General features: G+C 33.5%; 2 protein-coding genes across 12 annotated transcripts; one reads left to right on the top strand and one right to left on the bottom strand.

Moving 5' to 3' along the window:
- The first annotated feature begins 5,711 nt into the window (after window positions 1-5,711).
- Window positions 5,712-8,706, top strand: LOC102668683 (protein MAIN-LIKE 2-like). The gene is made up of 5 exons (XM_006589909.1): window positions 5,712-5,883; window positions 6,982-7,049; window positions 7,764-8,368; window positions 8,464-8,554; window positions 8,635-8,706. Exons 1-5 carry the CDS (start codon window positions 5,712-5,714, stop codon window positions 8,704-8,706), a joined length of 1,008 nt encoding a protein of 335 aa, XP_006589972.1.
- Window positions 8,707-15,094: 6,388 nt separating this feature from the next.
- On the bottom strand, window positions 15,095-25,587 carry LOC102669698 (uncharacterized). 11 transcript variants are annotated; one of them, XR_005886827.1, is made up of 8 exons: window positions 23,632-23,699; window positions 23,221-23,525; window positions 22,982-23,113; window positions 22,802-22,902; window positions 21,202-22,694; window positions 20,906-21,025; window positions 19,915-20,126; window positions 15,114-15,558 (listed from the first exon to the last, which is right to left on the bottom strand). XR_005886827.1 is itself a non-coding variant. In XM_041006090.1 (6 exons), exons 3-6 carry the CDS (start codon window positions 23,289-23,291, stop codon window positions 22,541-22,543), a joined length of 444 nt encoding a protein of 147 aa, XP_040862024.1. In that variant the 5' UTR covers window positions 23,292-23,697; window positions 24,981-25,068; window positions 25,266-25,572; the 3' UTR covers window positions 22,409-22,540. The 11 variants fall into 11 exon arrangements, 2 of the variants coding, with proteins under 2 accessions (XP_040862024.1, XP_014618591.1); XR_005886828.1 differs by having other exon boundaries at window positions 15,104-15,558; window positions 22,802-22,877; window positions 23,221-23,697; XR_005886823.1 differs by having other exon boundaries at window positions 15,105-15,558; window positions 23,221-23,697.
- Between the last annotated feature and the right edge of the window lie 731 nt (window positions 25,588-26,318).

Here is a 26,318-nt window from a genome sequence, read left to right as displayed (position 1 = left end):
TGAATGTATGGATGAAATTAATCCAACATCATCATGGTCCTTCTTGGTTTTGGTTATTCAGATGATGGCACACTACATTTGACTGAAAAATTACTATTTTGCATAGAATATAATGCATCAACATACTCCAAGTAAGACGGATCACGCTTTGTTGATTTTTTATGTTTGGTCATCAATTTCTTCTAAGCACCTTTTCTTTTGACCTTTTCTGGAGGAGTACACATAAAGGTTACATCTGGCTAGGCAATTTCCCGAATTTTACTCTTTAGAGTAACTTTGCCACAAACATCAAGCTCTTCAAACTATTTGGATATGGTTTCAATCTCTTTGGTTATGCTGATTTCGGGCTCAGATAACACTTGGTCTGAAAAGCTTAGCCTCCACCAAAACATATGGATTATGCTGAGAGGTATGCTACCAACAAGATATCTAGTTAACTCACATGCACAAGGAAGATCGTGAGTAGTTCTCATTACACATCCACAATGAGAACTGTCAATACCAGCATAACTTACACGCTTAAACTCAGCAACAATCTGATTTAAAGCATACCTTAATACCATGCCAAGTAGTTTCTTGTATAAGGTAACTTTAAAAACATGTCCAACCACATGTGTACTTGTCTCAAAAGATGCCTTAATTTTGGTGTGTTGCAGCGTGATCATGTTGTTCATGGCTTTACAAACACTACATAGGTCTCAAAGGCTATTTTGTAGTAGTCTCTTTAAGGCCCAATGAGCAGACTCAACCCTGCATATCAAATACACAGACAAGTAAACAAAAAAAAATATTTTTATTTATTAAATCCTAAACCTTAACAACAACAAATGCTTAGTTGTTGTGTTTCCTAAATGCATCACCTTATTCGGCTTTAACAAATCTTTCTTTATGGGGAATCAACCATGTTTGCTTGACATAGTCGACAAACATTTGCCATGGTGAGCAAGCAATTTAAACTTCATAAGGCACTCATCAAACTCTTACTCAGAAGGACAATCCACCAAACTCCCCCAGGCTTCCATGACATAATTCCATGCATTTTTTTGACCAACCAAGGCTTGACATTTTGCCTTCACATTCTTATCAATATGAAATTGACACAACAAATTGGGGAACTCAGGGAAAATAGCTTTCACTGCATTCATCAATGCTAGATCTCTGTCGGAAACAATAACTCTAAGGAGTGCATCACGTCTGAGAAAAATACCTCCTCTGTAAGTAACATACGGATTGGCAATTTGTAAGTTTCTTATGGATTGTTAATCTGTAAGTTATATAAAACTTATGGATTATCAATCTATAAATTTTATATAACTTACGGATTATCAATCCATAAGTTTTATATGAAAAAAACTAGATCGAAGTTGTAGACCTTACCTCCACCATTACCACTACAACCACCACTTGCCAACGAACCACTGCAACCAATGCACCTCGACCAAAGTGGACACAACAACGAACAAACACCTCTCACGATAACCTCTCATGAGAATGAAGGTGAAGACAAAGAAGAAAAAATTTTGTGTGAAGAAGGAAAATAAAGAAGAAGAAGAAGTTATAAGGCAGGGGTAGTTACGAAATTTTGAAATGTTGCTGGGTGCACAAGGAATATGTCTGGTGCACAAAAAAACTCCCCAATTCATTTTGTTTGACCCATCAAATTAGGTTGGGTTTAAGATTTTGTTTGGCCCATCAAATTAGGTTGGGTTTAAGTCAAAATTTTCTAGACAGGGTGGTATGGACATTACATATCTCCACCTGATACCGACACTTTTCTATTTTATAACTAGGATTTGAAAATTTGTTATATTTTTAGTTTAGGCGTTGAACTTTAAATTATAGTTAAAAAATAAGTATCACTGATTGGTATTCAAGTATCAAGTTGGACAAACTATAATTGAAAGTTCAATTCCTAAATCAACGTATCAAGTTGGACCAATTAGTTTTTTTTTATTCTTAAGAATTAACACTCATATATCCTACTCAATCAATTGAGTTAGACTTCCTTCGTTGAATAGGGAATTGGGTAAGTTACTAATATGAATAATTCAAAAAATTGTAGGAGTATGCCACTAGAAAACCAAAGAAAGTTGATTTTTTTTTTAATTTTTTGAAAAAGAAAAACCCTTGAGTGCTCTAAAATTGCAAGAAATTTCCTTTATCCTTTGTGGAAAAAGATTTCCCTTTTTTGAACTCATGGTATCTCTAGTTCTTCATTTTCCCAATCTTCGTTCAACAATATTCATTGGTGGATCTTGAAATTGTAGAAGCTACATTGGTGGATCTTGAAATTGTAGAGGTAGCTTCAAACCTCGATTACATGAAGGATTAATATAATAACACCATGAGCGTTCCACCATTTGTACACAATTTCATATCCTTGTCCATGTCAATTATGGGACTATCAATTGGAACTTCAGAAATAGACTAATCCAATATCATTTAGTAGGACAACAACATCTTCAAGTGTCACAGTGAATACCCAACGAAGTAACAAATGTGAGTAACATGGTGCCATCACTACACAAGTTTCAAGAGCGATTGATCCTTCTACGTCTCTTTTATAAAATTTTATTATCAAAATGGATTTGTTTTAAAATACATTTATGAGTTTGACTTGACCAAAACCAGACCAAATTGAAAATTTGAGAACTTGACATGCCATCTAATAGTTGTTTCATCCAAAGCATCATACTGGAGTTTTAGAACCCAAGAGATTTGCTCGTGTATTTTTTGTTTTGACCAGTTAGTATAGAAATAGCAAATTTTGCCTACGGTACAATTGTACTACTCACCCAACAACTTGTTTTTGCTCAAAATACACCTATTTACAAAATAATACCCAAACTACACCACTTTTCATCATCTTTGGGAAGTCAGGATTGGTCACCCCGACTTCTGTACAATGCTTTTTTTTAATTAATTTTTATTTTTAAATTTCATTTTAATTTAAATTATTAAAATAATAAAATATTATATTATATAAATATATTTTTAATTGATTTTAAAAATAAATTTTTACTAAAATAATTTTTTAATAAGAAAATAATATTATTAAATATAATTATTTTTCTTATATTATTTAATTTATATAAGACTTTTTTTAAGTTAACATTTTAGTTTTTTTAAAAAAAATTTGAATTTTGTTTGATAATATTTTTGCTTTAATAAAAAAATTAAAACTTTTAATATTATTATTTTACTAAATATAATTTGTTTGTTTATGTCATTAGATTTTTTTTAAAATGATAATACTTTTTGTTTAATAATTTATTTATAGAAGAACATTATATTACATTATAAATAAAATACTTAAGGGGGTGTTTGGTTTGGTTGTTTTATGTTTTCATTTTCACTGAAAATAGAAAATGGTGATGGAAATGTATTTGGTTGGATTTCTGTTTTCATTTTCAGTGAAAATATTTTCCCAAACGAACCAAAAATTGGAAAAAATAAAATCTCATTTTCAGTGTTTTCAATTGAAACCAGGAACCTCATTTTGGGTAAAATGAAAACGCAGTGGCAATGAATGTAATTTTAATCAAATTTGAAAATACATTTCCTTTTGAAAATGCATTTTCAGTGTTTTTATTTCTTGAAAGCAGAAAACAAGAAGTCAAACCAAACATGTTTTCAGAATTCTAATCTTTTGAAAATGAAAATAGTTTTTAGAAAATGAAAACAGAAAATGAAAATGCAAACCAAACACACCCTAAATTGTTTAAGAAAAAACTGAAGATGAAAGCATCTTACAATTGTTTTTGTTATGGTCCTGTTGCCGGCAAATTCCACATTTTTTTTCTTCTTTCCCATTCATTTACTTCTCCGCCCATCTCAGTAGGAATGCAAGTTGAAATCGGACGATCATTTGCAGTCCTCTTTCTCCTTGATCAGGACCCCACCGATCTCCTTCATATTCTTGCTAGTCACATTATTTCGTGTGGCAGTAAACCAAAGGAGTTGTCGTAGACGTGAAAAATGTGTTGTAAAGTGAATAGTGGCGGCACATAGTTCATCGGATCAATATTAACAAATTTACAGGCATCCATGATGTGAGAACACGGTAAGTGTTTAACCTGATATTCACTACAATCACACTTTTAAGATCGTAACATTACCCTAAACCTTCTAGGTGGTCTGGGTGTTTTTGAACATGGAATTAACTCTTAGACAAATTTTTAGTCATATGACCCCAACGTTTTCCCTCATCGAAGCATTGTACCCAAAAATTTTTGGGTAACTGATCAAGCCATTCAGCTGCACTTGGCTTATTCGCACGGATATCCCCAGGATGTCGCCAGTGCATCTTCTCCATGTATGCGTAATGGGTAAATATTCAATCAATCTATTATGTTATGAAATTTGATTCAAAGTAAAGTTTAAGCATAGATTTTGTTTGAGCAGCGATCACAGTCCCGGGAACACAAGATTGCAAAGCTCCCAAAAGTTTTAGCAGCTTGGCATATGATTCTTCCCAGTTTCCATGAATCATCTCCAACGCTCTTTACTTTGCTAACCATGTCTTTTTGTAGGATGAGGTATAATTCATGAACATTTTGATCTTTACAATCAATGTCTTCATGGAGACAGTTGAGTTTGTTTTGACAATTGGTTGGATGATTTGTGCTATGACGTGTTTGTCGAGTTGTCGATGACATTGGCACGAGACAAGTGTGATGACCTCTGATACTCTTGATAATCCATTTCTTATGCCTCTTTGAATTGGATGCACCTAAGCTCCATGTACAACCATTTTCATATGATTTACACATGAAGTTTAGCCTTCTCTGGTTCGAATGTATTGTTATGCAATCAAATTTTGATGTTGTATTATTTGACTGCTTGAATACATTGTGTTTTTTCATCGAAGGCCATGCCAACCTTGAGTGCACAAGTTGGTGGTTGTACATTATGTTGTTGCTGAACAAAATGGTGCCGATCAATGTAGTGTGGTAGGTGGTCAAGGTTCAAGTCCACTGGACACATAGGTTGGTGATATTGCAATGGAGGTGACGGAGGTGTCATTGGTCCGCCAACACCCTCGTCATCGCTTTGGTCATCGCTTTGGTGATTGATGTGATCAAGGAATTGTTGATCCTCATCCTCACTAAAATCATCCATGTTTTCCTCATGAAATCGTATAATGGGATCTTTGTTAGCGATAGGATGTTCATTTCGGTTTTATGTTTGTGGTTGTTGTGAGAGTGACGTAAATTGGGATGAAGAATGATTTTGTTGGTTATAGGAGGTTTGTTGGGCATCAAAAAAAGAATCATTTTCAAATAATAGTTGTGTGTATGAAGTATAAATGTCATAGGCGTATTGTGTTTCAAGGTTGTTGTATGAGGACACTGGATCATTGAGGTCTAGGCTGTTGTACGGTAATTGTTGTGGAGACGGTAGTTGTAGTTGTGGACATGACTATTGTGGAGATGGTGGTTGTGGTTGAGAAATAAGGTTAGTAATAACATAGAATTCAGTATAATTCAATTGTGGATTCTAGAGAATTGTTTCCATCGCGCCTCTGAGATCGTCATTGTCGAGTAGTTGTGCTAAAATACAACGTGTCTGACCCTGATGAAATGAAATAGGGACACGATATAACAATTGAGCAAATTTTTCAATTGCTCAAGTTGGGAGGCAATTGTTAATTTTCCGAATCAATTGTGTTAACATAATAGAATGATTCAGGTGATTGGGTTTGGGTACACATGAGGAAGGAGAGGTTCGCTAAACAAAGGAAGTCCAAACTTCAACCTAGAGGAGATGAACCTTTCCAAGTACTAGAGAGGATCAATGACAATGCTTACAAGATTGATATTCCAGGGGAGTATGGAGTAAGTTCTTCATTTAATGTTGCTGACTTGACTTCATTTGTTGCAGGTGATGATTTTGAACATTTGAGGGAAAATGCTTTCCAAGAAGGAGGGAATGATGAGAATCCTAAAATTGTCCAAATACAGGGACCTATGACCAGGAGTAGGACCAAACAATCAATGGATACCATCCAACAAATGGTATCATGCATACTTAACAAGGCCCAAGTGGAGAAGGATGAAGGCCCAGAGGCAAAGGCACTACCAAGAATTTTAATTGTTGCTGAAGGCCCAGAATAATTTGAAGGCACATGCCAAATGTTTTTTTTATATTTCTATTTTTTTGGTTGTCATTTTGGCCGAAACTGATTTGAAGGCCTATGTCTATTTCTATCTTTTTGTTCAAATAGACTATATGTATTGATTTCGTTTTCAATAGAAGGAACTTTTGGCATTTGATAAAATTTTGTGAGAATTTCTCTCTGGGTTCCTTGTTGAACCAATCTCGGACTTATCAAGATAATCCTTGTGGCATCTACCCTGACTTATCTTCCCTCTTTGGAAGTGGTGTCGTCCAAAACTCTGTAACCTATATCAAGCGATCCGCTCCTAGTAAGGTTCACATCACAGGCTGTCTGTTGCATCATGAGTGTTGACCATAGTGTTTTGCATTGCGCGTTGAGCCCACGCGGATTGTTGAGAACCATGTTAATGGGGTAAACATACGCATGTAAGTGAAAAGTGTGCAACACCACACATTAATGGGGTTGTCGGTGCATGTGAGGGTTAGGTAGGACATTGCTCCGCATCTCTGAAATCATGCATGTGTAGGCTATTATTATTGAAGTAAATTGAAAATAACAACTTCAAAGCATGCAACAACTACAACTATAATAAAGACTGAGAAAAACTTAAACGTAATACAACAAAAAAATATGTTAAATTATTCATTCTAATTTTAGGGAATTGTCCTTCTTCTGCTCCATCTTGGGCCAACTTAGGTCATTAACTTGAGTAGGTGATAATGAATTATAAACATCAACTTTAAGTTCCAAACATATTACACTTTCCATATTCACAAATGTATGAAACATGCACAAAACACATTCTTCTTCAATAATTTGAATTGTCTTATATTGAACTTGACCACTGAATTCATATACAGGACAACGATACCAAAGTGCAGTAATTATAGGTGTAACATCATTATCTGTAATTGATGACTGTATTGCGGTGATTATGTTTGGCAGCGTCATTGTTGGATTCAACGGTAACAATTTTGTCTTGTCACCTCTGCAAAATGCATTTGCACTTGAACTTTGAATGATTTCACCATTTATATAAGCGTACGCACAAATTGGCTTTGACCTCATTTTGCTTGCTCTCTTTGTTTGCTCTCATAATTTAATTTGAAGCAACAAGGCAAAGTCTTTGGTGATATGGTGTATTTATATATACAATCAATGACGGGTCCATGATTCACGTGAATTAGAATCTCAATGTGTGACACTAGCACATTCGAGTTAACGTGCTTTCAAATCTCGAGGCATTAGAATGAGACAAATTAAAAATGTGCTTTGGAATCTCGATACCTTACAATGAGATAAAGTGTAATGTGCTTTGGAATCTCGATGCCTTACAATGAGATAAAGTGTAATGTGCTTTGGAATCTCAACACAATTTATATGATAAATAAATGGGAGGTGCATGTCAATACCACATTTTCATCACCCAACTTCAAATTTTATATCATTTGTACTCGGTTTACCATTAGACATCGTTGTCATGACTCATAAACCTCTATTGCATCATCAACATTTTCACCATTCACGTACCATGATTAACAACTTAATCACTTCATATTATCATACAATACCTGAACCAGAACCACAAATTGTACCATTATTATTGTCTATCGGGTTCCAACATATTGCCCTAATCAAACAGTGCAGAATTGATCCTGCATTGATCACTGCATTGGTTGAACGATGGAGGCCTGAAACACACACCTTTCACCTGCCATGGGGTGAGTGCACCATCACACTCGAAGATGTTGCACTGCATCTAGGCATTGGAGTCGATGGTTGGGTTGTTACTGAACCTAGTTTCTTACATCGGGATGAGTTATGTAGCGAGTTACTAAGGAACGCCCCTCCAGAAAATGCACGTAAGGGAGCTGCACTAAAGTTGACATGGTTGTTGAGCATCTTGCGTGCACCATTGCTTGAAGAACCAACAATACACCAACTACAATGTAGGTGTAGAGCCTACATAGTGTACATGATTGACAGTGCTTTAATTCCTAATAAATCTGGAAATAGAGTTCATCTAATGCATTTAAACTTATTACGTGATTTGAACAACATAAAAAAATATAGTTGGGGTTCAACTTGTTTAGCAAACCTGTACAGAGAACTACGTCGGGCATCATCGAAGGTTGGTAGAGTTATGGGTGGTTGTGCCATACTATTGCAGTCATGGGCTTGGTACCGCATGTCTTTTATTGCACCAAGAGTCTCACGACCTGAAACAACTTATCCACTCGCTAAAAGGTTATTTACATATAGCGAAATCTAAATTTTTAATTTCTTTGACGCGTATTATAACATTACAATGAATACCTGGTTTTGTATCTTTTACATTTCAGATGGAGTGGTGGTAGATTAGAATATCGGGCCACACCTCATGGTGACTCGGTCGAATATAGATCTCATATAGATCATATGGAAAGCTATGAGGTATAATACTATCATGAACTGCACCATCGATATGTACATATTAACATTTACTAATATTGCATTGTTAGCATATATTTCAGTTTTCTTGGGTCCTATATGGAGGATTTGAAGAACACCTATCGAGACATGCATACAAAGACATGGAGATTTGATCTGCATGTACTGCAATTATTTGTTTTCCGATTATGGAATGACATCGAACAAACTGGGTCAAGCTACAATTTGGACTACAATAACATATCCCTATTGATCCCATGAATCTTGATCGACTTCACCAAATTGACATGCGAGACAATCATTACAGTGACTGGATGGAATATCATGCGGAGTGGATTAATATCTTGAAAAACAAACACAATGATGTTTTAACTGGACAATGGGTTGAAGGAATAGTGACACATTGAATATACTGACATAGAACAACAACATGATCATGACGTGGGAGAACCAGTCATACAGGAAGGAAGAAATCCGTGACGTAATCGACACATTAATGATATCCCTGTAACCATTTCATCATGAAAGACTTTATATGTTTAAGTAGCAATGTTGTGACAATGGGATCAACTATGTTTAAGTACCCCTGTAACGGTTTCATCATGAAAGACCTTATATGCCCATGTTCTGCATGTTCTGCATTTTTTTAAATTATGTTCAACACATTAATGATATCCGTGAGACATTTTTTCCATGGTTCGAACGTCAAAGAATAAATATATATATATATATATATATATATATATATATATATATATATATATATATATAATGCAACAGTTCCATGGACAACCACCTCAAAATAGGATCACAAAATCGAAAAAACTATGATTTGGACCCTTGCAACAATGCTTAAGTGCCCATGTTTTGCATTTCTTTTAAATTATGTCCAACATATTAATGATATTCGTGACACATTTTTTCCTTAGCTTGAATGTCAAATAATTCAAAAAATATATATCATGTACCAATTCCATGGACAACCATCTCAAAATAGGATCACAAAATCGAAAAAACTATTATTTGGACCCTTGCAACTATGCTTAAGTGCCCATGTTCTGTATTTCTTTTAAATTATGTCCAATACATTAATGATATCCATGACACATTTTTTCCATAGTTTTAACGTCAAAGAATCCACAAAAAAAATATTGTGCACCAGTTCCATGGACAACCACCTCAAAATAGAATCACAAAATTGAAAAAAACTATGATTTGGACCCTTGCAACTATGCTTAAGTGCCCATGTTTTGTATTTTTTTTAAAATAAATGTCCAACACATTGATGATATCCATGACACATTTTTTCCATAGTTTGAATGTCAAAGAATCCAAAAAAAATATATCGTGCACCAGTTCCATGGACAACCACCTCAAAATACGATTACAAAATAGAAAAAACTATGATTTGGACCCTTCCAACTATGATTTGAACATCAAAGAATCCAAAAAAAATATATATCGTGCACCAGTTCCATGGAAAACCACCTTAAAATAGGATCACAAAATTGAAAAAATTATGATTTGGACCCTTGAAACAATGCTTCAGTGCCCATGTTCTAAAAAATTATCGTGCACCACTTTCAGTGCCCTATATTTGAATCAGGACAACATTATATGTACACATCTTTTATTCTGTGAGATGATGTTGACGTTCGACAAATGTTCAAGATTTTTTACAACAACCCATCACTACCATTTCTGGAGTTATTTGCCATAATCTGTGACAATAATAACCCCTCAAGCAACCAGTATGACTCAACCTCTAATATTGAGGACTTATCAGATGAATACGAGAGTTGTTGGGTCAAAAATCATGGTACTGATACTGACTCCTCTTCCAGGCCCAAAGGAAGTAACATGTCTTCATCCCATGAAACAATATTCAAATGGGATTGGTAATCTATGGATGATTAATGTCTTAGTTGTTTCTGGTTTGAGGTTTTCATGTAGTGTCTTATGTCCATGTTCAGTGATCACTTTACGTAGTGAAATAAATTATATGTTTAAATTTAAGTTAGTAATTTTCAGTTTACCCACTTCTAATGTGGTAGGTGGCATGGTAACATAACTGTCGAAATTCACAACACATTGCAATTTACACTAGACTGCTTCAAAAAATTAAATGTCTCACCAGCAAAATGGACAACTCATAATATCTTTTTTCACTTTGAAAATTATAATGGGCGTTTGCTGCTTTAGTTACAAGGGAAAAATTACATCCAAATTAACAACACTATGCAATTTGCACATGTCTCTAAAAAATTAATGTCTCACCAACAAAAATGACATGAAATGGACAACTCAGAATCTCTTTTTTTACTCTCAAAATTATAATAGACATCTGTTGCATTAGTTACCAGGGAAAATCACAGTCCAAATTGATAACATTGCAATTTGCACACGTCTCTAAAAATTAAATGTCTTACCTACAAAACTGACATGAAATGAATAACTCAGAATCTCTTTTTTCACTCTGAAAATTATAATCGGCGTTTGCTGCTTTAATTACAAGGGAAAAATCACAGTCTAAATTGACAACACTCTGCAATTTGCACGTGTCTCTAAAAAATAAATGTCTCACCAATAGAAATGACATGAAATGGACAACTCAAAATCTCTTTTTTTACTCTTAAAATTATAATGGACATCCGCTGCATTAGTTACAAGGGAAAAATCATAGTCAAAATCGACAACACTCTGTAATTTGCTCATGTCTCTAAAAAATAAATGTCTCACTATAAAAATTGACATGAAATGGACAACTCAGAATCTCTTTTTTCACTCTAAAAATTATAATGGACGTCTGCTACATTAGTTACAAGAAAAATCACAGTCCAAACTGACAACACTCTGTAATTTGCACACGTGTCTAAAAAATAAAATGTCTCACTAGGAAAATTGACATGAAATGGACAACTCAAAATCTTTTTTTCACTTTGAATATCATAATGGATGTCTACTACATCAGTTACCAGGGAAAAATCACAGTCCAAATTGACAACATTCTGCAATTTGCACACGTGTCTAAAAAATAAAATGTCTCACTAGGAAAACTGACATGAAATGGACAACTCAAAAACTCTTTTTTCACTCTGAAAATTATAATAGGCGTCTGCTGCTTTAGTTACAAGGAAAAAATCACAGTCCAAATTGACAACATTCTGCAATTTGCACATGTCTCTAAAAAATAAATGTCTCACCAACAAAAATGACATGAAATGGACAACTCAAAATCTCTTTTTTTACTCTGAAAATTATAATGGATGTCTGCTGCATTAGTTACAAGGGAAAAGTCACAGTCCAAATCGACAACACTTTGCAATTTGCACATGTCTCTAAAAAATAAATGTGTCACCAGCAAAACTGACATGAAATGGACAACTCAAAATCTTTTTTTTTTCACTTTGAATATCATAATGGACGCCTCCTGCATCAGTTACCATGGAAAACTCACAATCCAAATTGACAACACTCTACAATTTGCACACGTTTCTAAAAATTAAATGCCTCACTAGCAAAACTGACATGAAACGTACAACTCCGAATCTCTTTTTTCACTCTGAAAATTATAATGGACATCTACTGCATTAGTTACAAGGGAAAAATCATAGTCCAAATTGACAACACTCTATAATTTGCACACTCTCTAAAAAATAAATGTCTCACTAACAAAACTGACATGAAATGGACAACTCAGATGTAGCATGGACAAACTCAAGGATTTAATCAAGCAAGTTGCACCTATAGGGGTTCCCCCTTATGGAATTCACGAATCATAGTTGGTTAGACGATTGTTCTTACGACAACCAGGCCATGCTAAGTATTTAGAAAATTTAATATGAAATAACAAAAGTGAAAAACGACAAAGACGTGTTAAAGATGTTAGTACAATCAAACTATTGGAAATGATTCTGCCCAATAGAAATTTTAGCTATTTTTAACAAACTAGTAACTAAAATAGAGGAAGACATGTCTTTTGCACAACATCTTTCAAATTATCATTAGTTTCATCATATTTGTGTTGCAATTGTATTTTTTTAATATGTTTCTTTATTCTCGGCTATCATCTCAGTTACCACACTTTTTAATTTTATGTCTATTGTATAAGAAAGATGTATCAATTATTTATTCATTGTGTTTTTTAATTTGTTTTAATACTACTAGCTAATTTTCTCATTTTTTAATTAACGTACATAATACAACAAAACTCTCAACGACACATAAATTTAGCCAAAAAATACATACATTGTAACTAAATTTTTTTACTATTGTTTTCACCAATTTTTACATTTTCCTTTATCTATATATATCTCTTAAAAAATTTATAAAAAAATTATTTTAATAACAAATTATTTTTAAAATCAATTAAAAATATATTTATACAATATAATATTTGTATTATTTTAATAATTTAAATTAAAATACAAATTTAAAAATAAAAATAAATTAAAAAAACAAAGCACCGTACGGAAGTCAGGGTGGCCAATCCCGACTTCCCAAAGATGATGAAAAGTGCTGTAGTTTGGGTATTATTTTGTAAATAGGTGTATTTTGAGAAAAAATTGGAGAAAGAATGTGTACTTCCATAAAAAACCTCATATTTTCCATCACTTGCTTATCAATCATCATGGTGTCTAACAACTGCAGCTTTATTAACGAAATTGATATTGTTGAAAACACAAAATGAAATGGCTGGTTTAAGTGGATGCCACATCCTCCATCTCCTTATTTTTCTTAACTATAGCAGCTACTCAAAATTGTTGGTACACTTGTTTCTTGGTAAAAAAACACACTACTAAAAAAAGTTTTTTTTATGACGCGGTTTCGATGGCGGTTGCCAGAGAATCGTCTTAAATAAAAAGCCGGTGGCACTTTCGTAAATCCCAGTATCTAAGACAAAGGCGGTTTTCAAAACCCTGTTCTAGGATGATTACTTATAAAACCATCTTAGAATCCATTGTATGAAAAATAGTAGGAAAGGAGACAAAGACGACTTTTGAATGGGACCATCTTTGTTTTTAAAGATTAAGGAAATAAGTGTATCATTGTCCTCGATCTCGTGCTCATCACTCTCCTTCATAGATCCTTTATTTTGGTTAATGTTGTTTTGTAAGATGAGCCAGGAATCCTACTCCTTGCTCGTGCTGTGGCCTGCCTCTAGCTCCCGATGTGGCCTACCTGTAGCTCCTGCCGTGGCCTGACTGTAGTTTGCATCGTCGCCTCACCGTACCTTGCGCCCTGCAACTTTGGGTCAATGAAATATGTACAACTCTATTGTTATATGTTGTGGCAACATTAGGCTAGAGTCATGTCGTTAAAAGTCTCATAGGCTAGAGGATGTGTAACAGTTCCACACTCCTGAATCAGATTGTCGACAACATCTCCAGCTGGAGTGTTTATGAAAGTCTCATAGGCTAGAGTCATGCAGTTGAAACAAACTTGAGCTGGACCAAAAAACATTATAATCCCTTCAACAACAGGATGAGAGTATGCCTCTCTTAGTATCTCTTCCAAGTACTATGCCTACTCTAGAAACAAGAATAAGAGAAAAGTAAAGGGAATACAATTAGTCACATGATATATTAAGATTTGTTTGTTTTTTTCTTTTTTTGTAATTGATAAAAAAGACAAAATTGGTGCCTTTTGCATTAAGGTGCCATTCATAAGAACTTGTGAAAATAAATTGATTAGTTTAATTTCCTTATACTTCAAGTGAAAATATTTTTATACTATGAACTAAGTAGAAATCATTCTATGATTTTTAAAATAATTATTATAAAAGTACCATACATCATAATTTGATATTGTAGACAACATAAACAACATTTACACTGCTTTTTCATTCTAATTTGATACATATAAGATGTTTTTCATACATCATAATTTCATGAAGTTTTTCTTATAGCTTAGCAAAATAAACTAATAGTAGTAAACAAATTTTGTTCTAAGACTATAAAACATCCTCAAATGGTTGCTCGAAATGAGACACAAGTTCAACTCAACCTCTAAAAGGAAAAAAAAACAGCCTTGTATACTACGCTGGAAACAAAAAATAGATATGGCAAAGTAAACTTTGAGTTGCAAAAGTCTCGTTGAAAAGTAAAAACAATGAAGAGTTGTATTTAGGCTGACCATGCTAATTTAACAAGTCTATTTTCTTGATTTAAGATGGCTTGTTCTAAAGCTCATTAACGACTTTTGCTCAATAAATCCAAATTTCTTAAATTTGGATTTTGTACTATTCAGTTATCATACCGAGAAACAAAATGATAAACTAATCATCTTTTCTTTTTTCCCTGCATATGTTTGCTTACCTTGTTTAATTGATTAATCTGAATCCTTTTATGCAACTCTTTCACATCATAAGAAACAGAAATATATTTCCCAAGAAGATAACAACCTGTGTATTACTACTTCTGAAAAAATACCAGTCCTTTAAGGCATATAACAATTTAATCAAATACAATTGGAAATGTTTGAAAAATACATTCAATACACAATTACTAAACGAATATTCAATTCCACTATTCCATATTGTGCATATAACAATCTTCATGTATTATTCTAGTACATTCAGATACTTGAATAACTTCATCTAGGAGATTTACATCCAGAACTTTGGGAATGATACCAACACCAATTCCTTGGATCAGATTCTTACCTTTTGGAACGTAACTTCTGTGGTAATTTTAAGAATCATGCTGCTTAATTGGCCTTTAACACCTATTAGTTATTATATTTTATCTTTGGTAGAATTATATACGTTGTGAGGTTGCTCTTCTCTTTTAGTCTTGCCTATAGAAAGTGATATTGCAATTTTGTATTTTACTTTGAGTGAGAGTGGAGTCCTTGCATGTTCTCATTCACACCTCAGTTTGGTGGATTTTGCGTGCAATATGGAAGATGAATTCATGTTTTTTTAGCAACAACCTCAATGTTTGAGTCTAGTGTTGTTATTGGAATTCAGTTCCCTCGTTATGTTTTAATGTAATCTTTCTTAGGCCCTGCTAATTCAAAAAGAAAAAATTATTATTATTATTTTCCAAACAAAACAACAAAGAAGATCAAACATGTGATTTTTCTCATTTTCTTCTTTATTTAACATTCTATGATCCAACAAGTCTTTAGCGAACTTTGTTTGCTTTATGTGAGATTTCCTTATCCAAACACTAAATAAAAATATGTTTAACTACTTATTTTTGTCCATATATATATATATATATATATATATATATATATTGTAAGTATAATTATCTCTAAAAGAAGAAGAAAAACTCCCTCTAAAAAATACTTTTTATAACAAACAAAAATGATTGTTTTGCATAACTTGTTTATTTAAAAATGTTTCATTTACACATCTTGACTCTTGACTATCGAGCACTTTATTTTAGAAGAAAAAAAAATGCACAAAGGGGTCCCTAACATTGAATTGATTTCAGATCCTGTAGATCCATTGAAACAACACACAAATATTCCAGGCAACACTGGTTTTAGTGCTTCACTCTATAGACATCATGGAAAAACACCAATAAAAAATGGGAACAATGAAGAACATACGAGCTGAATGGGATTTTTTATTGTTAATTCCAAAATAAAAATGTATTTAGAGAAATAAGCTAAAATTAAGCTCTATTTAGCATAATTGTTAGTTTAATAATTTTAATTTTAAGCGTTTTACTGTTTTCATTTTCCCAAAGGGTCTTTTGGAAGCATGGTTTTATTCCATGTGTTCCAATTTTAACTTGGTTCCAATTCTATTGTTCAATGCATATAACAAATTTTCTTCTATACATCTTGATAGAGAGATGAAAATATTTTCCCCTCCATTTTGGGATTTCTAAATTTTAATTGCCCTGAAAACCAAGAAAAAACCCAATAGTTATACAATGAAATAGACCAGAGAGAAATATACAGAATGGTCAGCTGACATGGCTATAGCTCCACACCATAAAGCTTGGGGGGGGGGGGGGCACAAGAAATCATAAAGTTAGTATAAGAAACTTGTTCCCAAGTTCTCTCCTAGTAAAGAAAGTATGCATGGTAAACAAATCAACCTTGATATCTTGGTTTTTCTCCTTAAGGAATCTTCCAACACCTGATATTGACCCCCCCCCCCCAGTTCCTATCCCTGCAACCAAAGCATCAATTTTCCCTCATGAGTCTCTCCAAATCTTAGGGCCTATTCTCTCATAATGAACTATAGGGACGACAAATTAAACAACTGTAATTTTTCTTAACACAAGGCAACGATTTATCTTTGTACATATTAGATTAAGGTTTCATTATTTTTGAGCCTTGTATTTAGGGTTCCATAGTGTTGGGAGGGTACCCTAGTAATGTAGAGTTTTTTAGCCCTTGTATTTTAGGACATCTAGACTAATTTTTATATTATGAGTAGTTTTGTAATTTCACATGCATTAAATGCACTATTTGATGTGTGTGTTGGAGATAAACTTAATTGAATTGGGAGAAGCCCAATCCAATTAAATTTTGGACCATCTTAAGGGGAAGGTGAGCATTTACTTGCTACACCTCATTGTCACATCATATAGTTATACTTTGTGCACGTCCTTCATGTTTTACATGTCTCATGACACCTAAGCACACTTAATGGAGAATCTTGGACTTGATCTTGGATTAGTGGGCTGAACCATAACTAAAATTTACTAATCATAATTAGTGAAATTTTGGCTCCAAATTTGGCTCCACCAATTCAAATTCAAATTCAAGTGAAATTTGAATAAAAATTCAAAAACTTTGTGTGACACTTAGACTATAAATAGAGATTTTATGTGTCCATTCTTTTCAACTTTGATCATTTGAGAATTACACTTTGGTGTGTTGCTTGAAGAAATATTTTTGAGTCTTGGAGGTTAACCATCCTAGGAGCACCATTGGATTTGAAGCAAACAAAGTCTTACCAAATCTTGAGTGAAACACTTGAGAAAGCAAACAAGCATTGAAGACAAATTTGAAGACCTTAATTGCTTTGTTAAATTAGTTGTAATAGAACAATTGAGTGTTGAATTGTTTTCTCTATTGCAATTCCTTGTGTTTGGACATTCTTCAGGGATGTATTGGGAGTCTCCAAGAGACCACCCAAACCTCTATTTGTGTGTAATAACTTAGTGTAAACCGTGTAGACTAAGTGAAGACCTAGTTGGGACCTCCAAAGGGTCATCCAAGCCTTCACATAGGAAACCATCTAGCTTGCTTTAAATTTCCTTTACCTTTTATTGTCAAACAACCTATATAACTTGTTTTTTACCAATTAGTTTTTACATTATCTTTCACACCTCTTTTAGTGTTTATTTTGACAAGTTTCAACTATAGTTTTGTTTACCTTTTATTTTCAAATCCCCAACAAGAAAGAACCATAACTTAGGAATCAATATGAGTCTTCATTCTTCATCTAGTGTTAATGGTGATGGTTCTACTCCTAAAGACCCCTTGTATAAGATATTAGATGAGTTAAAATCCCTTAAATTGTGGAAAGAAAAACAAGAGAGAAAAGAAAAAGGAAAAAAAGAGTGGAAGAAATAAGTCTAGATGAAAGAGAGAAAATAAGAGAGGAAGAAAGAAAAAAAATAATGAAAGAAATGAAAAGAGAAAAACATGTCTCCTATAGTAGTCATGACTCTTGCAAGAGTTTAAGTGAAGAACTTAGCGATTATTATAGAGGGCGCCATAAGTCACATACTAAACATCCCTCCCAAAGAAAAGAAAAGGATAGAAAGTGATGGAAGCTTGCTTGTGGAACTTCTATGGAGGCTGGATCTTTGAGCTTCAATGAGGTCCTTTAATGGTGATTTTCCACCATGGAGATGCAGCGGAAGACAAATGAGAAGAGATGAGAGGAGGCGCCATCCACTAGGGAATAAGCCATGGAAGAAGGAGTTTCACCACCAAGATGAGCCTTGGATAAGAAGCTTGGAGAGGATGCTTCAATGGAGGAAAAGAAAGAGGGAGAGAAAGAGAGAGGAGGGAGCACGAAATTGAAGGAAGAAAAAAAGGAGAGAAGTTGAACTTTGAGTTTTGTCTTACAAGAGTCTCATTCATCAAAGTTACAACAAGTGTTACACATGCTTTTATTTATAGACTAGGTAGCTTCCTTGAGAAGCTTTCTTGAGAAAACTTCCTTGAGAAACTTCTTTGAGAAAACTTCCTTGAGAAGCTAGAGCTTAGCTACACACACCCCTCTCATAACTAAGCTCACCTCCTTGAGAAACTTCCTTAAGAAGATTCCTAAAGAAGCTAGAGCTTAGCTACACACACCTCTCTAATAGCTAAGCTCACCTTCTTGATATGAAAAACTAGAGTTTAGCTACACACCCCCTATAATAGTTAAGCTCACCCCCATGACAAAATACATGAAAATACAAAAAATTCTCTACTACAAAGACTACTCAAAATGCCTCGAAATACAATGCTAAAACCCTATATTACTAGAATGGCCAAAATATAAGGTCCAAACGAAGGAAAAACCTATTTTAATATTTACAAAGATAAGCAGGCTCATACTTAGTCCATGGGCTCAAAATTTATACTAAGGCTCATGAGAACCCTAGGGCCTTCCCTTGGATCTCTGACCCAATCTACTTGGAGTCTTCTATTCAATACCCTTGCGGGATAAGATTGCATCAGAAGGCCTCAAGAAGTTAACATTAGTCTTCCATATTTCCATGGAAAAGATAATGTTGAGGCCTACCTAGATTGAAAAATGAATGTTGAACAACTCTTTGCTTGCCATCATATTAGTAAAGGAGAAAAGTTCTATTGGCTACCTTTAACTTTCAAGGGTATGCCCTTTATTGGTGGACTTCCTTTATTAGGAAATAAAAGATTCATGGGGATCTTTCAGTAAAGTATTGGAATGATCTTAAGGGTGCCCTTAGGAAGAGACACATTCTCTCCTATTATGAAAGGGAGCTTATGGACAAGCTTCAAAACCTAAGGAAGATAAGGATAATACCACAGAGAAATCCACCCCTAAGCATTTACTTGTTACACCCCAAGGAAGATAAGCATTTACTTGCTACACTCCATTGCCACATCACAGAGTCACACTTTGTATATGTCCTTCATGTTTTACATGTCTTATGACACCTAAGTACACTTAGTGAAGAATAACTTGATTTAGGATTAGTGGGCTGAACCATAACTAAAATTCACTAATCATAATTAGTGAAATTTTGGCTCCAAATTTGGCTCCACCAATTCAAATTCAAATTCAAGTGAAATTTGAATATCTATTCAAATTTCCCTCCAATTTTGTGTGACATTTAGGCTATAAATAGAAGTTTTGTGTGCGCATTTTTTTCAACTTTAATCATTTGAGAATTATACTTCAAAGTTCATACCTCATTTGAGGCATAAAATTTCATGCTCCTTCTCTCTCCACTCATCTTTTCCTACGTTCAAGCTCTTATTCATGACTTCGTATGATAGTGAACTTATTCTTGACTCATCTTTTTTTTGAAGTGACATCTCCAATCATCTTTCTTCCTTCTCCATTCCGCTGTCATTGATCTTTAAGAAACAAGAAACTCCATTGATGAAGAAGATCCAAGACCTACAAACTCCACATGAAATTACATCAATTAACTTACGCCTACCATTGAGTGACGGTAGATACAAACCATTTACTTGTACTTATATGCTTTAATCGTAGGTAAAAGTCACATAATAAAAAACTCACATTGCTCGTTATCTATTGAGATACTTTATGTTTCCAAAATACTATTAATATTATTATAAAACAAAATCCTCTTATGATATTTCCAAGTACATCACTTCTCTTTTAATCATAAGCAAAATTTTCTACAGCCTTTGACAAACCCTGGTGCAGCGGTAAAGTTGTGCCTTGGTGACTTGTTGGTCATGGGTTCGAATCCGGAAATAGCCTCTTTGCATATGCAAGGGTAAGGCTGCGTACAATATCCCTCCCCCATACCTTCGCATAGCGAAGAGCCTCTGGGCAATGGGGTACGAAGTTTTTTTAGAGGGCGAGCCCTGGTGCAGCGGTAAAGTTGTGCCTTGGTGACTTGTTGGTCATGGGTTCGAATCCGGAAACAGTCTCTTTGCATATGCAAGGGTAAGGCTGCGTACAACATCCCTCCCCCATACCTTCGCATAGCGAAGAGCCTCTGGGCAATGGGGTACGAAGTTTTTTTTTGACAAACCCAAAAGGCTTCCATTAATTTTTTTAAACATTGAATCTCCCAATTATCTTATATCTTCATAGAAGCTTTAGATCTTTTTTCATATACAAGCAGAGCATTGACAAGGTTTGTCTCAATGACTAGGTCAAGAAAACCAAGATAAAGAGGGAAATGAACAGTGCCAACAAACCCAATATCATCATGATCTGGCCCATTGCTCTAGCCTTCTTCATGACCATTGCCACTTTTTTCTGATATCATAAATTATGAGACGCACTTCAACTTTCACTACTTTCTTTGCTATGCTCACCTAATAATGTATTACAATCATTCACAAGCATCATACAAATAAAAAAAACAGAGAGAGAAGGGAATCTAATAGGTGTTGGCAATAAAAAAATGTTGATAAACAACTATACATTAGGTTGAGCAAAAATTTGATTGTATTCTCCTAACTCTTACTCAAGTTCTGCGTGTTATAGATACCTGGGTATGCACAAAATGATCTAAGGTTTCATCATTGTCATTTGATCCATAGTTCTTACAAGCCAACAAAGGTTGTTGTCAATTGTTCCCTACACAGAAAGGACAAGTAATATCTATTGCTTCCTGATTGCTAACCTGATCATACAAAATTCAAAATAGAAGCTTAATTAGTTAATAGCTGAATAATAATATCATGCATGATACAAGAATTACCCGAGTCTCAATTTTGTCCCTTTCATCTTCCCTAGAAGGCTTGTGATCAGATGTTAGGACTTCAGCCATACCCTCTTTGCTAATCACAGCATGACAATCACCAGCATTGGACACAACAAAGGTTACCATTCCATATCAACCCTCCCACAGTAAGAACCACCATTATGATCCTCCTTCTTCAAGAATTCAAAATCTGTGTTGAGGTACATACTTTGCTGCCTCCTCAATGTCACATTCATCACTTCTAACCACTTTGTCCAAAACATTCTTTTCTTATGGTATAAAAAACATCATGTTGAAGCAATCGTATATATTTTACAATGCTCAATGTGAAACTCAAATCTATTGAGGGCAAAATCTATTGATTGGTTATAGTGAAAGTAACTAAATTTGTTCACATAAGTAACATCATACTGCTAAATATTTTTAGGGGAATAATAATGGAGGAGCCTCCATAATTGATTCAAAAGTCTTATTAAAAAAAAAAAGAATTGATTCAAAAGTAAACAAGCACATAGAACTTAATCTATGTCCTAATTAAATCAATTTCTATGTTTACCTGTTAAGCACAACAATAAGAGCCTAACTTAAAAATAGATGACATTCAAACCTTAAAAATCAAATAAAAAACTATATTTTATGATAAGTTTGTTGATTTTTATAATAGTTATCTTAAAAATCATATTTATCATGATTTTTGATTAGTTAGACAATGGAAAAATGTTTACATAGACATTACATACAAATATAACTCTTCTGGAATCCTACCTTTTTTTCCAAACCATTCGTCCATTTCTTCATCATTAGTACTCTGATTATTGACAGAACAAAACTCGTTATCAGTACTCAGGTTATTTGAAGAACAAAACTTGTCATCAGTTTCACTTTGCCATGAAGGCCTTTTGCACTGATTTGGCAACTCAGTCTTGTATGCTTCTCTCCTTTGTACCTTAGTCAAGTGAGTCTTACCTCCAACAATAGGAAAATCTATAAATTCAGAAGGATTATTTGATTTATTTAAGCACTTGTTATTTTCATTTCAATCCTCTACAAATCTCCACATAGGTGAATCTTTGTTCCTATTTTTTCTTTCAAACACCATTGGTGTTTCATCACTTCTATTACCCTAATGTGCCACAAAGGCAAATTTGCTATTCTTATCGTGGTCTATATCTTCTGGCTGAGGTTGAAGGGAAGAGCTTGAAGCCTTTGACACTATAAGGCGTCTATGATCACATTTCAGGAAAACCATGTTTCTTCTGAAATTGATGTAGATGCACCTGCACACATACAGGAATTCAATAATTTCAATAGTGAGTAAATACAAAAAGACTCTGGTCATTTCTTACAGAAACTGAAACAAAATACCAGTATAGTTGAAAAGAACCTGAGTCACATTACCACTCCCCGGGATTAATTTGACGATTGGAAGTCCTTTCTTTGCATTGCAAACATCTTGTATTCTTTGCAAAATTTAGGAAATTGCATCTTCAAAAATCAAAATTGATTATAATTTAAAATTAAATACTAGTGTCATATAAGCCTACAAGATAATAACAACCATTACTTATTGCATATCCAGTCTCCCTTCTTCAAAGGAAGGTGATTATTATCCTCCTTCAATTGGTTGATTCTTTCCTCAAAGAAGCTGTCACAGCGCAAGCACCTAATGTTTCTAGTAAAGTTCATGAAATTGCATCTGGCCAATGAAAATTGAAAATGAAAACATAAACAAGTGCAGGAGAAACTAGCACAAGATTTCAATTTAATACAATAAATAATTAGTAGATGGAAATTAAGTTCTACTTCGGGCAAAGCCAGTCGCCTTGCTTCATATTTGAAACATCTATTTTTCCCTTGTCTTGCTCATTTAACATGTCCAGTGACAACCTCTGTGCTGTCTGGAAAATTAGAATTTTCCGCTTTGTTACTGTGCTCTACTATTTCTTTCAGCAGTCTTCTCCCAGATTCTTCTACCCTTTTCGTTAGACATGGTTTGTTCTCCACTGAACCATTAATTGGATCAAGCCCATAAGTTAAAATAATACGCATAATGTCCACTGTTTGTCCACCTTCATCTTCACGTGCCTTCCACTGTTCAATTTCACTACCTCCACAATTATAATTATTATCTAAGTTAGTAATTCAACTTATCCAACCTCTGATTCTGCACCGAATCTAAACGCAGAGCCTTATTTGAACCTTGTCAATGCTTACTGATTAGCAAAGGATTGTAACGGTGCTGGTTTCCATTCATTTCAGTTGTGTTCATCCAACTATAGCCTAGAAATGTAGTTGAGGATAATTTTTTTTAGAATCAGCCAAGAGAATATATAGATAATAACAGAAAAAACAAAAGATAAGTAATATCCATTACGAATTATAAGATCCGATAACTAATTCAAGATCATCTAATACAAACTATATATATTGGAGGTTATAAAAATATGAATAACATAACACCCAACCCAAATAATCTATAACCAACAGCAAATATAACCCCAACAAAACCAAAATAATGCCCCCCTGCATAAGACAGAACACAGGCATAGACTAGAAAATGAGCATGTTATTCCTCAAACACAAAAAGAGGCTAAGCCCACCATTTCATTGAAATCATCATAGGCGAACTTACGCCAAGTTTAATTGAGCTCCAAAAGGGACCTCATAATTTGAAGGAAATAAAATATTATACTATTTTTTCCAACCACTTTAACATCCAAGGATTTTTATGTTGAGGATAATATGAAAAAAGTTTTCTTGTGATCGATATAAAACCAGTCTTTAACTAGCTCCCCTCACAGTTGGCCAGATCAGTAATGCATTTAGTATATAACTGATAGTGGATCTTTGAGTTCTTCTAGTTGTCTCTTGGGACAAAAGAAGATAAAATATTACTAATGTAAAAAGGCAATTATGTGAGTATTAAACAAGATTTCAGGGCTGCCATTCCTGTTATCATGACGGGTCAAAAGTGATCAGAATTTACCTACAGGATGATTGGAAACATCTAATAATAAATTGATATAATGCAAACATATCTAGAGTCCACTTATGTAATATATGTTTAAGTATCAGAAAAGTATAAAACTTATAAGGACACTATTCAAGGTCCTGCAGTTCAGCCACCAGCATAGAAATAAGAATGACAACAAATTTGTCGAGTTTAATTACCATCCTTGGTGAAATACACTTGCTAATCATCTTCTCAAATAATTTTAAAAATGATACTGATGAATGATATTAGTTAAGAACAGTAATGTCTTTCACACAGAACAGGTTATACACTTCCATTTACCATAATATTTAAACCATAAGTGCAAAATTTCTTAAAATTTGAAAATCACAAAAAAAATAGTTGGCCTTTATCTCGTCAGCCATCAACTCGCCATTAGTATTCTGCACACCTCTCTTTATAGCATATGGTAAAAATACTATAAAATGATTGAAATGCTCAAAGATCCACATGCGTAATAGATTTTAGACTTTTTTTAAATAAAAAAATCTATTCATTACGCAGAGATTTTAAAATTAATGAACATAAAAAAAATGGATAAGATTCTCGCCTTCATCAACCTCCAGAAAGAGCCAAAGTGCCACAACTCTTACTACCAGAGACTTCGTCCATCGTTAACGACTTTACCTTCTTAGTATCTAAATCAACAACAACAACGACGAAAATTATAAACCAATCTTTAATTTTAATTTCGAAGAAAAAAAACGAGAATGAAAGAAAAAATTCAAACCATTCGATTCATAAAAAATAACAGAAAACGATACGGTTCAGAAACTTGATTAGACGTATATTCTAAAAACCACGAGGAAAAGAATTTAAAAGGAAGACTAGTTACCGGTGAGAGGGAGATCGAATAGAGAGCAGCGGAGAGTGCAACGGTGGCACCACCGCGAGCGGCGGCTGTGAGATCCAAAGAGAGAGGGAGTGATGTGTATTGTATTGATAGATAAAAACTTCCATAGACATATATCTTTTTTCTTGTAGTGTTTTTTCCTACATATGTGTGTATGTACACTCATTCTTTTCATATGTTCCATATTTTATAAATTGAAACAGAAGTTGTCAAATATTGCAGAAAATTTACTAGTAAAATTATGACCTTCAATCAATTAATATTTTAATCTTTCAATCTTGGAAGCAAACTAGTTGAGTTATAGTTCTACCAAACCAGTCGCTTACGCTATACATGTAAAATGATAGGTGTTTAAATACAGTGGCGGAGTTTGATAAAAAAAAAAAAAGATTGGAGGAGCCAAAATAATTAAAATTGTAATCTATAAATTAAATATAATAATTTTTTAATATCATTTTTATAGGTGATTTTAAGCATTTAATAATATTTTTAAATATTAATTATTTTCTTAATTAATAATATTTTATGACACTAAAATATGTTTTTTTACAAGAATACACAAAAAAATAGTAAAGTTCTAAACGAATTTTTGAATGAATTCAAGGAAATAATCATATTTTTTTTCCAAAATCAAAACAAGTTTTGCATAAAGCAATTGCAAGAAAATCACAAAAATCATTAAAAAAAAAACATTGCATGAAAAGCCTATAAGAAAAATTCACACAAAAGATATAGATTGTTCGTATATCACATCTTGATCACTAAATGAATCCTTAAATTATCATAGAAGTTTTTCTATACATAACAAAGATAGAAAAGTTACAGAAAAATGAGATTGATGAATGCAAAAAGTTGTTTTCATTATGAATCACCCCTTTAATTGTTATAATTTTTTTTTTCATTTGACAAAGTTGTAAATTATATATTATTCCATCATCTAATGGTTACTAAATATTTATGTAAATATTATCATAAATATTTAATAACCACCAAGTAATAAAACATTTCTAGCTATGATTGAAATGACAAACCCAA

The sequence above is a fragment of the Glycine max genome, chromosome 10 (genome assembly GCF_000004515.6).
Source record: "Glycine max cultivar Williams 82 chromosome 10, Glycine_max_v4.0, whole genome shotgun sequence".
NCBI classification, from domain to species: domain Eukaryota; kingdom Viridiplantae; phylum Streptophyta; class Magnoliopsida; order Fabales; family Fabaceae; genus Glycine; species Glycine max.
This window is presented reverse-complemented; position numbering and strand designations above follow the sequence as displayed.